The sequence below is a fragment of the Rissa tridactyla genome, chromosome 2 (genome assembly GCF_028500815.1).
Source record: "Rissa tridactyla isolate bRisTri1 chromosome 2, bRisTri1.patW.cur.20221130, whole genome shotgun sequence".
NCBI lineage: Eukaryota > Metazoa > Chordata > Aves > Charadriiformes > Laridae > Rissa > Rissa tridactyla.
In genome coordinates this window covers 70510180-70523384 of record NC_071467.1, presented here as the reverse complement: position 1 = coordinate 70523384, position 13205 = coordinate 70510180, and the positions used below count along the sequence as shown (strand labels likewise).

The 13205-nt window shown below is 42.4% G+C and overlaps 1 protein-coding gene across 7 annotated transcripts in view; it reads left to right on the top strand.

The window, feature by feature from the left end:
• LOC128904962 (poly(rC)-binding protein 3-like) overlaps positions 1 to 13205 on the top strand; it is a 525202-nt gene that overhangs the window by 473794 nt on the left and 38203 nt on the right. For all 7 annotated transcript variants that reach the window (XM_054190157.1, XM_054190151.1, XM_054190154.1 and 4 more), the window contains 2 exons: positions 11840 to 11863; positions 11962 to 11994. In XM_054190157.1, coding sequence (XP_054046132.1) covers positions 11840 to 11863; positions 11962 to 11994 — 57 coding nt within the window. The remainder of the gene's footprint in view (positions 1 to 11839; positions 11864 to 11961; positions 11995 to 13205) is intronic.

Sequence of the window (13205 nt, the reverse complement as noted above, 5' to 3'; positions counted from 1 at the left end):
ATATAGAGGAATGAAGGATGTCTGAGTCAATACGAACTCAGTGTGAGAAGGTCACTCTGAAAGCTGCACGTGCCCCTGAAAAAGAAGAAGAAACACGTTTCTAGGCTCTTCCTTAAGATTTGTTGTGTTATTGACATCAGTGGAAACTGCTGATCTCTAATGAGTATTTCTAGACAAAACAATTAACTGAAGCAGAGCTTGGGCTGTAAATAACTGATCATAACTTGAAAGAGAAGAGGGGAATTAAAAGGTTGTTTTTAAAAATAACTGTGGCAAACCGGATTCAGTTAGATAATTTTAGAGTAAGATCATTTTAAAGTTATTTATTTATTTATGAATGTGTTTCATGGAACTATGAGGGTCTATCCCCACTAACCTTAACTCTGTCTCTAAACTTTTATTTCCAGTGTACCTTTGCCTAGAGGAGGTCTATGTGCTTTGTGATATTTACGTTCATTTTGATTGAAAGTCCGTAACTTGGGCTACCATGCTTAGTTATCTTGTCTGTAAGTCCTGCAGACTTAGGAAATTTTCAGTGTGTATGTTTCATGTGATTTGTATAAGGGCTTTAAGTCAAGGATGGGCATCTTAATTATGCAATTAAGCTAAATTCTGTACCTGCAGACAGAAAAATCAGGATATGTATGAACAGGCAGACCTCCGCGAGAGGGTAGGGAATAAAAAAAGCATCATCAACAACAACAAACAAAACAAGTAGCAAAAACCAAAGCCAACATTAGTGCCTGGTGACAAAAGAATGGATGGGAACAGTCCTGAGCTCCGCTGGAACCCAGGGCCAGTGCCTCCCTGCAGGTAGGACACCTCTCATCAGCTCCTTTGCTGTATCTTGCATTGGGGAGAGAGGGGCTGTAGGTCCAGCTGAGCTCCTGCAGGGCTCAGCCCTACCGAAGAGCCTCCTGTCAAAGAGTCTGGGATGGCCCCTTGGAGGACCAGCTCAGCCGCTCCTCTGCAGCACAGGAAGATTTGGGAGCAGCTGGCTGGCAACAAGGCAAGGCACAGCCTCGATTCTCTCAGGGCAGAGAATATGATATTAAGGGAGGGCAACAACTTTTTGATCTGTGGAAGCAGGAAAAAGGCTAACCACTGTGAGCTATAAGAGGTTAACCTCAGGGTCAATGTTGCCGGGGCCTGATATGAAAGGTGTTCTCCTGAGCCAGGATTTCAGAGGGTGTGTGATGGTGTAAGACGACGGGCTTAATTTTCATCTTGCACCGTGTTACCTCAGTAAAAAGTTATGATGGTGTGACAGCCCTGAAGAGAGAGTAACCAGGAGCAACACAGAGCATTTCACATACTTTCCTGCGATGAATTAGAGGGTAGGTGTTAGGAAATACGCTACAAGGGCTGTGCTCAGATGTTCTTCACATCCACAGAGAAGCAACTGCCTCTGTTTGCAGGGAATTTTAACAGCAAAATTAGGAAAAACTTAGGCAGATCTGTGAGGAGGGGAGGAAGCTACCCGAGTATGCCGCAGCATTCATCACTGGAGGTTTTTAAGGACAAGTCAGAGAAAAATAAATACATCCCATAAAGCTGCAGTGGCACTGCAGCCTCTGCTGCCCAGGACGTTTGTTGACTGAGTTACCTGAATGCTGCTCTGGAGAGGGCAGGAATGGAAGGGCCTTTTTTAAGCATGTGCAGGAGTTGGATATGTAGAGTATATTAAATAATGCAGAGATGCATTTTCATCTTTTATTAACGAGAAAGATGCACCACATTAAGGAATAAAGCCGTTTCATGCATTTCAGTAGAGAAAAACAGGGAATATGGGCTGGGGCTGTTTACATTGCCCTACTTCTGTGGTTTCCATCTAATTCCTGCTGTTTCTTGAAGTAAAATAAGCAAAATCACAGTGTAGGGCAGAGGCGTGAATGGGTACGGATATTTTATTACCTTTGTCTACTTTAGAAGTATGATTTCTGGGCAGGAGTAGAATATTCCAGGGATTGCAAGATTTCTGCTTCCAGCGAAGGCAAAAGTGGCAGCATTTACCCAGATTAGATCCACATTTTTGAAGGGCTTAAGGAACACAAATTGACTGTGTGTGCGCATTCGTGGGCAAACAGTCCCCAGCTATCAGAGCCCTCTGTAAGGACAGGCAGAGCTCAGGCTCCAAAAGAAATGCGCATTTCACTTTTTGTTCTTTTTTTATTTTTTGTCAAAATCAAACTTCCTTTGGCTATCTGCATGTTCTAGGGTCTTTGATGGAGCTCGATGTTTCTCTCTTACTGTTCCTTGCTCACTTTTTGCTGAATTTTTTATTCCTATGACTTGTGGCTGGGTTTTTTTCTTGCTTACTGCCACAGGTAATGAGATTGTAAGATTGTGAAAAATCATAACCTTTCCCACAGGTATCTGCCAACATACCTTAGTGCTTGACATCTGCAGTGCTCTTGTTCTTGTCCCGGTCAGTTCATGCCCAGAAATAAATAACTCTTGAAAAAGCACCTACTTTGACTATACTGGACAACGATTACATGATTTTGGACTGGTTTGGATTTGTACACAGCCAGTGTTAACAGGCTGATTAAGACCCTAGAGACTCACCATTAAAGGTTAATTTTAGGTGCGGATGGTAAAGAGACTGTGCCGGTAGAAAGATGTTAAATTTCAGGATAGCAGCTTAGTGGAGATTTAAAAGTTGGGTCTATGAGGTGGAACAGGAGAAAATGTTCAAATGTGCCAGCATTGAAAGGGCAGCAGGGTCACGAATCCACTTTGGTCTCCACCTCATAGTGGTGGCACAAGCTTCTCTGCTTCCTTCCACCAGTACAAGCCTGAAGAAGAAAAAAATGCATCATTTCCAAAGGAATCACATGAAGGTGTCCACCGATTAAACCATATTGGGTGCAGTGAAGTCGGCAAGAAACCGAAGTAGAATATATTAACATATTCAAGTCTAAGGAGTCTTTTAGAGAAAGGGGAAGGAGTTCAGAAATAGAAAACAAAATAGCTTAATAAAGTCAGACGGTTAGGAAGAACAAGGAAATAATTTGCAGGTAGGATGGAGGAGGGAAGGGAAAACTGGCAGGGATGTAGGACTCTTGCCAAATACTGAGAGGTGTAAATTGGAGAGTTGAGGCAATTAACTTTAGAAGGTAATTTAGAAGATACATGTTCAGTGAGAGAAGGAAATCTGGAAAGCATAAAACGCTGAAAGGCATCAGATGTGGCAGCGTCTAGAGAGTGGCACAGTTGGGATATGCTGGGGTTGGAAAGACAAGCTATTGCAGCAAAAGCATACGCAATTTTGGATGTATAGCGTTGGTGCGCGGTGGGGCAAAGACGGTAATTACCTTACTGTTCTTCTGGCAAAATCACACCTGCGGTTCTCTGCTTAGCAGCAGGCGCCACGCATGTGAGTGATGTTGAAGACTGAGCAGAGGGGGAATTTGCAGAAAAATAACCAAGTTTTAGGATGCTGAGGAGACTGTGTCTACCTTTCTTCAGACATTCTCATAAACACCTGGAGAGCATAAATACGAGTGCAATTGACTGTCGTTATTTTGAATGATACAAGTGCTTGTGACTGGAAATAAGAGGATAAAATGTATTTTTGAAAATAAATCCTGATAAGGGAATCCCAAAAGAAATTCCTGGTATTGAGATTTTTATGAGGTTCTGGAAGTCTCCTAAGCAGATTTTAAACATGTCTGGGGAAGAGCAGCACACATACTATGTAGAATGTATAACCTGCATTGATGGAAGAAAGATATGATGACTGAGCGAAGCTTTTCCTTCCCTGATACCGTTTGCTCAATGATACGTTTCTCATCATTTCAGCAGCAGTGAATTAGAAAAATGTACCTGCAGTCAAATGTTCAGGTTTGGACAAAACCCTATGAGTGCCTTGATTTTTAGGCACTAAACTTACAGTAATCACAGCATAATTTTAGATGCTCTGAGGAACTCTTATCTCCCGATGGTTTCAGCAGGATCAGTGGCTGCCTTGTGGCACTGGAAGGGCTGGTTACAGCGGACTTATATCCAGCTTCAGTGGTGACTTTCAGACATGTTGGTGATTATTTTACGATGCTATATATAGAATTTTTTACAAGAAAAAGAAAGAAAATTTAGACTTGACACACTTAACAGTTCAAATATAGACAGAATAAAAAATAAATAAAATTGCCATTTTCATCAATGTAGGTAATATAGTTTTAGCATCAGGGATTTTTCTTCGTGGCCGCTTTTTTGTGCCCACTTAATTACCCCCTGAAAGACTGTGAAGCAGGCACAGAAATAATTTTCCCCCGTCTTGAAGGTAGTGCCCTTCTCCTTCCCCATTTTTTTATTTTTTACTTATTAAAATGTAGAATACAACAAAGTAGCTTTAAGAATCACCTTGTCAGTAATTTAATCCAAGCCGTAAAATGCCAGCCTAGCCAATGTTTGTTCTGTTCTTTCTAGTTTCCACGAACATTGTCAGGGTATTATGAGGATTGACTGTCCTGCCTATTGCTATTATAGTTCTTGTTTTGTTTGTTTGCATTACTGTGGTACCTAAGAGCTCTAGTCACGGAACAAAGCTCTGTGTGCAAATACGCAACATAAGATGGATCTCCTCTTAGTGTGTTTGTAGTAACAGCTGAGAGTTTCTCACTAGCCTAAAAAAATCAACGGAAAGAACAGAAGTCCATTTCCCCCAGCCCCTGAGCACTGTGTGTCCTCAAAAACAATCATCTCCATAGCTGAATTTTCCCACTTCTGTCAAACAGAATCCCCCCATCGGTCAACAGTTGTAATGAGCTGAGGTTGCAGAAGGCACGCGCCCTACTCAGTGCTGCTGCTTCAGCATCACAGGCAGAGGGACAAGCGAAGGGACAGAACCGATTTTCGGTTTAGTTTTTTGGGGGAAGGCTGGGAGGTTTGGTGTAGCATTGAATGTAAATTAGTTACCCATCTGCTATCAAAAAGCAAATGAGAAATGCCCATTGGCACAGCTGCCCAAAAAATGGTAGATGGACCTGTGGAAGATTCATAACACTGACATCTCCATCAGAAAGACCATAATTTGAAGGTTTCCTCGTACACAGTCACATTGGTTGAAGCGTGAGGAAACAGTGTGCTGAGATCTGTCTCAGTAAGGGCTTGGACTGCAGTGCCTTACTAAATTAGGGCTGTTAGCATCAGACAGTGCCTACTGAAGCATCACCTAGGAACATGAGATCTCCCGGGTCAGTGAGGCTAATCCCACATAATCCCAGAACACAAATCAGACTCTCAGTTTATCGAAGGCAGACGCTTGTTCCCTGAGGTAGACACGTTACATCATGTTTCCCAAAACTGACTAAGGCTTTTGTGCCAGCCTTTGAAAAATGCTGATGCCCCACGTGCTCCGTGCAAACACATTGTTCAGAACATCTTCATGCAACATGTTCCTGGGGTCTGCCGTGCAAGCGTCTTCATGATCTTGTGCAAGTATCGGCAACTCTATCCTCAGAACAAGGCAAAGAGAGAGAGAGTTGAGTTGTGTTATGCCTCTTCACGGATGGGAGGAAGACAACTGCTGCTGGTCTAGAAAACTTTATCAGCGCAGATGTTGTTTGCTGTTGCCAGGATCCTTCCTTGTCTCATGACGGATGTGCTTCCCCACCATGGAAAGCTGTATTTCTTTTCTTTCAATGTTTTTCTAGCAGGCTTTTTTTGTTTGCAGAGTCCAGTCCTGCTGGTTCTACCTTATCCTTGCTTGTAGAAAGCAGGTAGATGTATGCAATCAAAGCATTGCCTGAATGAACTGCAGGCTTTAAGGTATGGCCTGTGTTTTGTCAGATGCTTTGGGGTGAAAGTATATATTCTTATATTATTTCTTAAAAGGGCTTTCCTTCTGGACGTGGCTTTATCTCAGAGCTCCTGTGAGGTTGGTGTTCCATTTGCCCTGTAGCACTGATAATAGAAGCTGCATGCCCCATGGTAATAGAGTAAGGCCTGTGCTTTTATATGGTCTTGGAATAGCTAGCCATTTTGTTCTGATTTCCTGGGTTATGGTAATTATTAAATTAGCCTCGCACTTAGAAAAATTATGGAATTTCACATGTTATGTTTACAGATTGAAGGTTAATCTTTATACCAAGGTTTGTTACGCCTCTTGTTTTCTCAACATGACTAATTTCTTTCTCTTGTTATTCAAAAGGCACACCAGATAATTGATGAGGAAATAGCTTTCTCCTACAGCCTATTTTATATCGTTGTGTTGTCATTCCCACCATCAAGACCCCTACAAATGCCTTGGCTCGCAGACTTCTCTGCTGCCACCTTTTGTTCTGCTGGTGCTGCTTTGCCCTCACCGCAGATGGTGCAAAAAAGTGCACAAATGGCTTTCTGCTTTGTGGTGGGCCCACTGCTCACCAAGTGTTCATTAAGAGTAAAACTCACCCCATTCATGTGAATGACATATGGAAATAATATTAGATGCTGCATTTCAGCCTGAAAGAAAGCATCCCCTGTTTTTACCATTGCCTTTTCTCAAGTTATCTGCAATTAATTGGGTGGTTGGCTAGAAATATACTTCATTGATACTGAGCAGTCTTCCAGTGCTTGTTGGTGAGGTTCACCTCTTGTTATTTTATCTGCTTTATTAGAAATTACGTACTAAAGAGAATCATAGACATAAACCAACTCAAGATTTGTTTTCGGGCTATCGGAAGTCAGTATGTAAATTTCAAATTTTTCTGGGGTTTTCCAAAATGATCCTGTTGGAGCCCAAGTGTGAGACTGTCCTGCTTGAGATACTGTCACCTGGAGATATGGCCTTTGGAAGGCATTACCTGGGCTGGGTACTCTGCTCAAGCTGAAACTCAGGGCCCTTTGATGAATCTCAAGATAGGCACCCCAAATTGCTGTCATTTCTCAAAGGGAAGTTCATCTCTGTCTCTTTGGTGCCTGTATGTATGTGTTGACTTTGCACACACATATATAAATGTGTGTGTGTGTATGCATATGTATCGGTGGATGTAGGCACGCACAAACTTGCAGCTTTTAGGAGGCATCCTATTCATCCAGCACAGTTGCCGTGGCATATCTGCTTCTTGACAGGCAGGTGTTTATATGTTGAGGCCGAGGAGCTTGGGTAGTACTTTTAGCTCTGGCATCAGTCTGTTGGGTTGCCTTGGACTTGTTTTTCCTCCCTCTGAGCTTTAGTTCCCCCATTTATAACTTCTTTTTTTTGTGCACTGCTTTTCGATCATCTGTTGAAGTGTGATTATATGAACCCAGTAATTGTTATCATATAACTTAATTTCTCACTGTGTTTACGTGTAGATGTTTAGTCAATAAATCAATGTGAAATTGATCATAAATACTTACCTTTAGCTTATATTCCTGAGCGCTGGAAAAGAGCCAATAGTTCAAGAGATATTAGTATATTCTAGAAGGCAATTATTTGTGAGAATAGCTAAATCAGACTCCTGTCTGACCTACACTGAGGCTGAATTTGACATCAACTGTAGGATTCCTCTCACCAAATTTCAGGTACCTTAGTGTCAGTCTAGGCTTCTTCTGCTGTAGATGGAGAAAGCGGAAACCCTCGGGAGCACGCTTCTTCCCTCCTCTTTTAGGAACAAAACATCCCCCATTATCTCTCTCCCTGGGCCACAGAGGAAGCTGTGTGCCTGGCTTGCACTAGACTCCTAACTTTTAATGAACTGATGTAGGTGACAGACATCCCATCCTTTCAGGCTTATGCAGTTGACTACAGCACGGTTTGGTCCCTGGCAGATTCAGAAACGTTTTCTGAAGAAGATAAAGCCCTCAAAGTAACCTTGGCAAGAAATACTGGTAAAACTGGAGTGTCGTGAAAATTATGTTAGGTATCTCATTAAGCACTAAATGTAATTTAGGATGATATAAGAATCTATATGAAACAAATATTGTATTGTATAAAGAAACATTAAAGGTTTGAGGAAGTAGCGTTGGTAGTTTGGCTCATTCTCATTGGAGAATGAGGCGTGAAGAATCTTCTGATTTAATCCATGGCAGAAGTAGGTTTCTCGTCATAATTAAAGACATGATCTGTTGTCACCAATACTTACAGGAGCTTTCCTAGAAACAGCTAAGGTGCCAAAAAAGTGACCCATTTAGAACCATTCTAGATTTATTCTTTTTTTTTTTTAGTAATTGGTATGGATCAAAAATTCTAGAAAAATTAGGAATATCCATGTGAAGTTAATGTTTCTGTCTCTCGCCTTGAGCCCTTCCCTCACATTTCCAAGCAGAATCACAGCTCCCAGTGCAGGGGTGGAGGTGGCGTTTGCTTGGATATTTCGAAACTCCTGGAGAATAAGCTTTAAATTCACCCTTTGAGGAGGGGAACATTTGAAGTACTCCATAGAATTACAGTGACATTTCCTAGCATGTTCCAAGGAACTGGTCACCAGTATCGTTGAAATATTTTTTCTCAGTGGGATTCACACTGCTCATTTGCTCAGTTCTTCAGCAGCTTGTACTCTTTGGTAATAACAAGGTGATGATCTGTCAGGTAGAATTCCCGTCCTCACTGAAATCAGTAGTAAAAATCCCCCAGACTTCGGTCTCAAGCAGCTTGAGAATCCTAATATTTTATGCGCTATGTTGCTTGTTTAAATACTCCCGATTTCCTTGTTTGAAATAGACTGTCTTTTTTCCTAAGGCGACGAACGGTATATTGCTTTTCTGTTTCCAAAGCAAAAGTATCTTTACGTATTTCCAGAGAAGACAACTTTGTACTTATTAGCCATGACCCATCCATACATTTCTGAAAGAACGGCATCTGTCATTAAGACCCAGGATGATCAAATGGATTGGGACAGATTTCATACTAAGTGTATACCGGTGGAGCCCTGCAGGTTCACGACCAGACCTACAGCTTCTAATGAAACTTCAGATATACAACAACTGGAATTATACCACAGACTGAAATAAGATTGCTTGCCCATAGCAATTGAAACACAATATGCTCACCCATAGCAAAAGGTCCTTCTACCTCCTAAGAATCTCTTTTATGAAAAAAAATATTTCTGAAAGCTGCGACTGAGAAGAATGGAAAAAGTTTTCAAGGCAAAACTGCTGAATGTGCTGAGTGAGCAGATAGGAACTACTGGACACAAGGGGTTCCCAAGGCTTATCATCATCAAGAGTCTTACTCCCTGTGTTGTTTAATCCTATTCAACAGTTACAGGCAGGTTGGCAAAGTTACAGTGATAATACAAAGCAAAAAGTAACATCTTAAAAATTTTGTGGAATGGGTGTCCCAAATTTGTGTCGCTGCTAACAAAAAAGCTGCACCTCATTAGAGAGCCTGCACAGCATGTCTCAGCCAGAGGCTGTCTCAGCCATGGGAAAAGGCGTGACCCAAACCCACATATTAAGAGACACAGGATAATTTGGTCACAAGACACAAAACTGCAGCGAGTTCACTTTATTAATTCCTCTTCTCACAGAGCTGCTTCTTTGCATTGTATGTGCAGATGTACAGAGGTCTCGCCGTCCCAGATGGACACAGGGAGCTTTAGCAAGAGCAGTCGCACAGCTGTGTGACGTGTAAAGGTCTACTGTACATCAGCCAGCAGAACTATAAGTTTGCAAAGAAGATGCCTCTGGAAGATTTGCTATGCCTGTCTGGACAATATCTGTTCTCTGGTCAGGATGTACAAGAGAGCAGAATCCCATCTTGGAAGAGGAGTAGGAAGGGAAATAAAAACAGGAAATGGGAAACAGAAAAAGTGAAGTTTGAAAATAAACTTGAGAAAGGGCCTCACTGGGTTGAGGAACTTTGTGGCTAGTTAGGCATTGACTTCAGTGGGTATAAGGCTGTGCTTGAGGAATCACAGACCAACGGAGGTTGGGAGGAACCCCCAAAGGTCTCCAGTCTGGTTTCCTGAATCAAGCACATCCCATTAGAGCAGGTTACTCAGGGCCTTGTCCAGACTGGGTTTGGACACCTTCAAGGATGGAGACTCCACAGCTTCCCTGGTTCCAATGTCCAGCCATACCCATGGTAAAAAATGTTTTCCTCATATTGAGTAGGAATTTGATGTTGCAACTTGCTTTCCTTATTGTACACTACAATAAGATCCCCCCAAGTCTTCCCTTCCTAAGGGTGAACAAACGCAGTTCTCTCAGCCTCTCCTCGTTATGCGCTGTGCTCTGGTCCCCTGACCATCTTGGTGGCCCTGCATTGGATTCACTTCAGTGTGTCCTTGTCTGTCTTGTACTAGAAGCCCAAAACAGGACATGATCATCCAGGCATGGGCTGACAAACACAAGGAGAAGGCGAGGATCATTAGCCCCGTCCTGCTGGCTACGCTCTTACTAATAGAGCCCAGCGTTGGGTTGATCAGGGATGCACTGCTGATGCACTCGTGTACTCATGTTGGAGTTGTGCATTGGGACTCTCAGGACTTTTTCTGCAAAGCTAGTTTGTATGTAACAAGTTTTTGCCCAGCTTGTCCTGCCGTATGGGCTTGTTCCATCCCAGACATGGGGCTTTTCATTTGCCTTTGTTGTACTCCCTGAGGTTTCCCTCAGCCCACTTCTCCAGCCTGTCGGGGTGACTCCAAATAGCAGCCTTGTCCAGCAGTGTATTGACTGTTCCCCCAAGTCAGGTGTTACCTGCAGACTTGCAGATTATGCAAAGGAACCATGTGCCAACATTCTTCATTGAGATAGATAGGTCTTCTTCTCGATGAGAAGTCTTTATATATTGTGAGCAGGATGTGGGGAGTTGCAAGCACAAACAGCTTCATATTATGAGCTTACAAATAACATCCTGGTGAGAAATAGCTCTCTCAAAGTCACTCTAAGTAGTCCTCTACTGCAGGGGAAGTTAGTACCACTTTATCATGAATCCATCATTGGATAGAGCAATGGAGAACAATTTCTTAAATCTTACTCTTTGTGCTGTGTTTCAGAATGGGTCAGACTTAAGTGTATAGACTGGGGGAGGCGGGGCAGGGGAACTGTATGTCCTATGTCTGGGACAGATGAGCCATGTGAGACGGTCTTTAACCATTGAAGTAGATTTCACAATCTGAGTATAGAAGAGGAGTTTGTGTTCCTTTAGCTGGTCTCCTCTCCATCAGATGGTGTACAGTCTGATGTCACACCCTCATGATTTGTGTAACGTGTCCAGACTATTCCTTTTAGAGTTATTAGCTTCATTTTTGCTACCTGTTGGTTTTATGCACTGAGTTTTTAACCCTTGGGATGATGCCAGGACTGCCAGATTGTTCCCCTGCGGTATGTTCATACTGACATTTCTTAGTATTTTCTGTCCCTTCATGGACGGTTGTGGGAGCCCGGTAGCAATTCCCAAATCCCTAAAAAGTGATTAGCAATTATTATTCTGTAAGTGCTTAATAGGGAGATTAAGACAGGCCACCAGGTGTTTACGCAATAACAGTCGGTAGCATGGAAATTCAGCTCTAGCTATTACATGGTGTAAAGAGGGTAAATGCCTGCCTCAGAGATCAGCGCTTATTTTGATGCTTGTATTATATCCCATTTTCTCTAGCAGGTTGTGCAGTTCTATTATTTCTGAACTTTTCATTCCCTGATAGGGGTTTATCTGTGTTTATAGTAGCAGGATTGATCTGTAACCGCAAGATCAGCTTCTGTTAAAGGTGTTTTTCTTGCACAATCAGTAAGCTGCAAAGCTGCATTTTTAGTCCACCCCTTTGGATCTAACATGGCATATTTGTATACAGCAGCAATGGAAGGGGGGTAGGCTTCACATTGCGGGTTTGAAATAAGTGATAGTGAAATAGCTTAGGAGCAGAGCAAATGCTCTTTGGTAGCAAGTCGTATCATTCACAATGTCTTTTTCGTTTTTTTTCTGTTTCAGGAGGTTGGAAGCATTATCGGAAAGGTCAGGAAATTACTTTCTCTCTTTATTTTCATGTCAAAATATTGTATATCAGTTCGCTTCATCGGCCCAGGCTAACTTTTTTTCTGTTTCTTTAACAGAAAGGTGAAACAGTTAAGAAGATGAGGGAGGAGGTAAGACAAGCCTTGATGTCTTTACTTGCCTTTCTTTCCAGCTGAGAGACCTGGGAAATTCAGTGTGTACAGACCGACACTGCCATCAAGTGGGCAGTTCGTTTAACATCACCATTCTTTACAAGTGGTGATGTATAAATGCGCCGGCCTAAATTAAACACTGCTGTTAGCATAACCTCCTTATCGCCACAGCAGTCTGGAGTCTGTCATTCCCATAGCAACATGCCTGCTGCTGCCTTGTCTCAGGAACAGCTCAGCCAGCATGAGTCTGTGCATTAAAACCACGGTCTCTTTCTTTAGCATACCAAGATCAGTCCTGCGCGTAGCTTGGCCTCTTGGTAGAGAGCTTCCAAAATCTGAAACCAAGCATTAGACTGAGGCTGCGTAAAGTTTGAGGGTAGACGCAAGCTTCAGCGGAGCTGGCGCCAGACTCGCATAAACCAAAGTATCCCTCTGCCATGTCTTGGCAAAGCCTTAACTTTTCATTGTTTTGCAGCTGCGCGTAGGATGTGGATGGGGTAGACCTGCACACCCGCCATTCACATCCTTCGAAAAGGCTGTAAACAGAAAAAGGCTAACTAAAACATGGCACTGCATAAACCTCAGTCTCCCCAGTGTCTGCAGGCCTCTTTCCCTGCCAGGGAGCAAGCTGCACCGTCTTCAGAGGATCGTGCCCAGGTGGAGGTTGCAAACCCACACTTGTCCTGCAAGGCAGCACATCATACCTGGAGATCCGTGTGATTCTCCTCCTTTGAAGCAAGCGCTAAAAGCATAAGTCGAAAGACAAATTCTACTCTTTAAAACTTAAGGATTGCAAAGCGTATAGAGAATGCCTCAAGAAAAGTCAATTTGGTTCTGGTAAATATGCAGTACATTACTATGTCAGCTGGTTTGTTGTTTTACTCACTGATAGAAGGTCTGTGGCAGGGAAATCTCAAAGTATTTGTAGTAAAGAAAATTGCTGAGATCCATCTTTAAATATACACAATAGGGAGTTCATTGTCAGGCGGAATGAGTTCAGAGCTCCTTCTTTGATGATAAGAGCTTTCACCCGTGTTTTCACACATAAGTACTTAAAAAAAGATACAAGAAAAAAATGTTTCCAATATACTAAGTAATCCTGCCAGTTGATTAAACACATTTTATTTTAATTATTAATTATGATCATGGGCAGATATCTTTGGATATAAATTGCACAGAAGGGAAGCTAT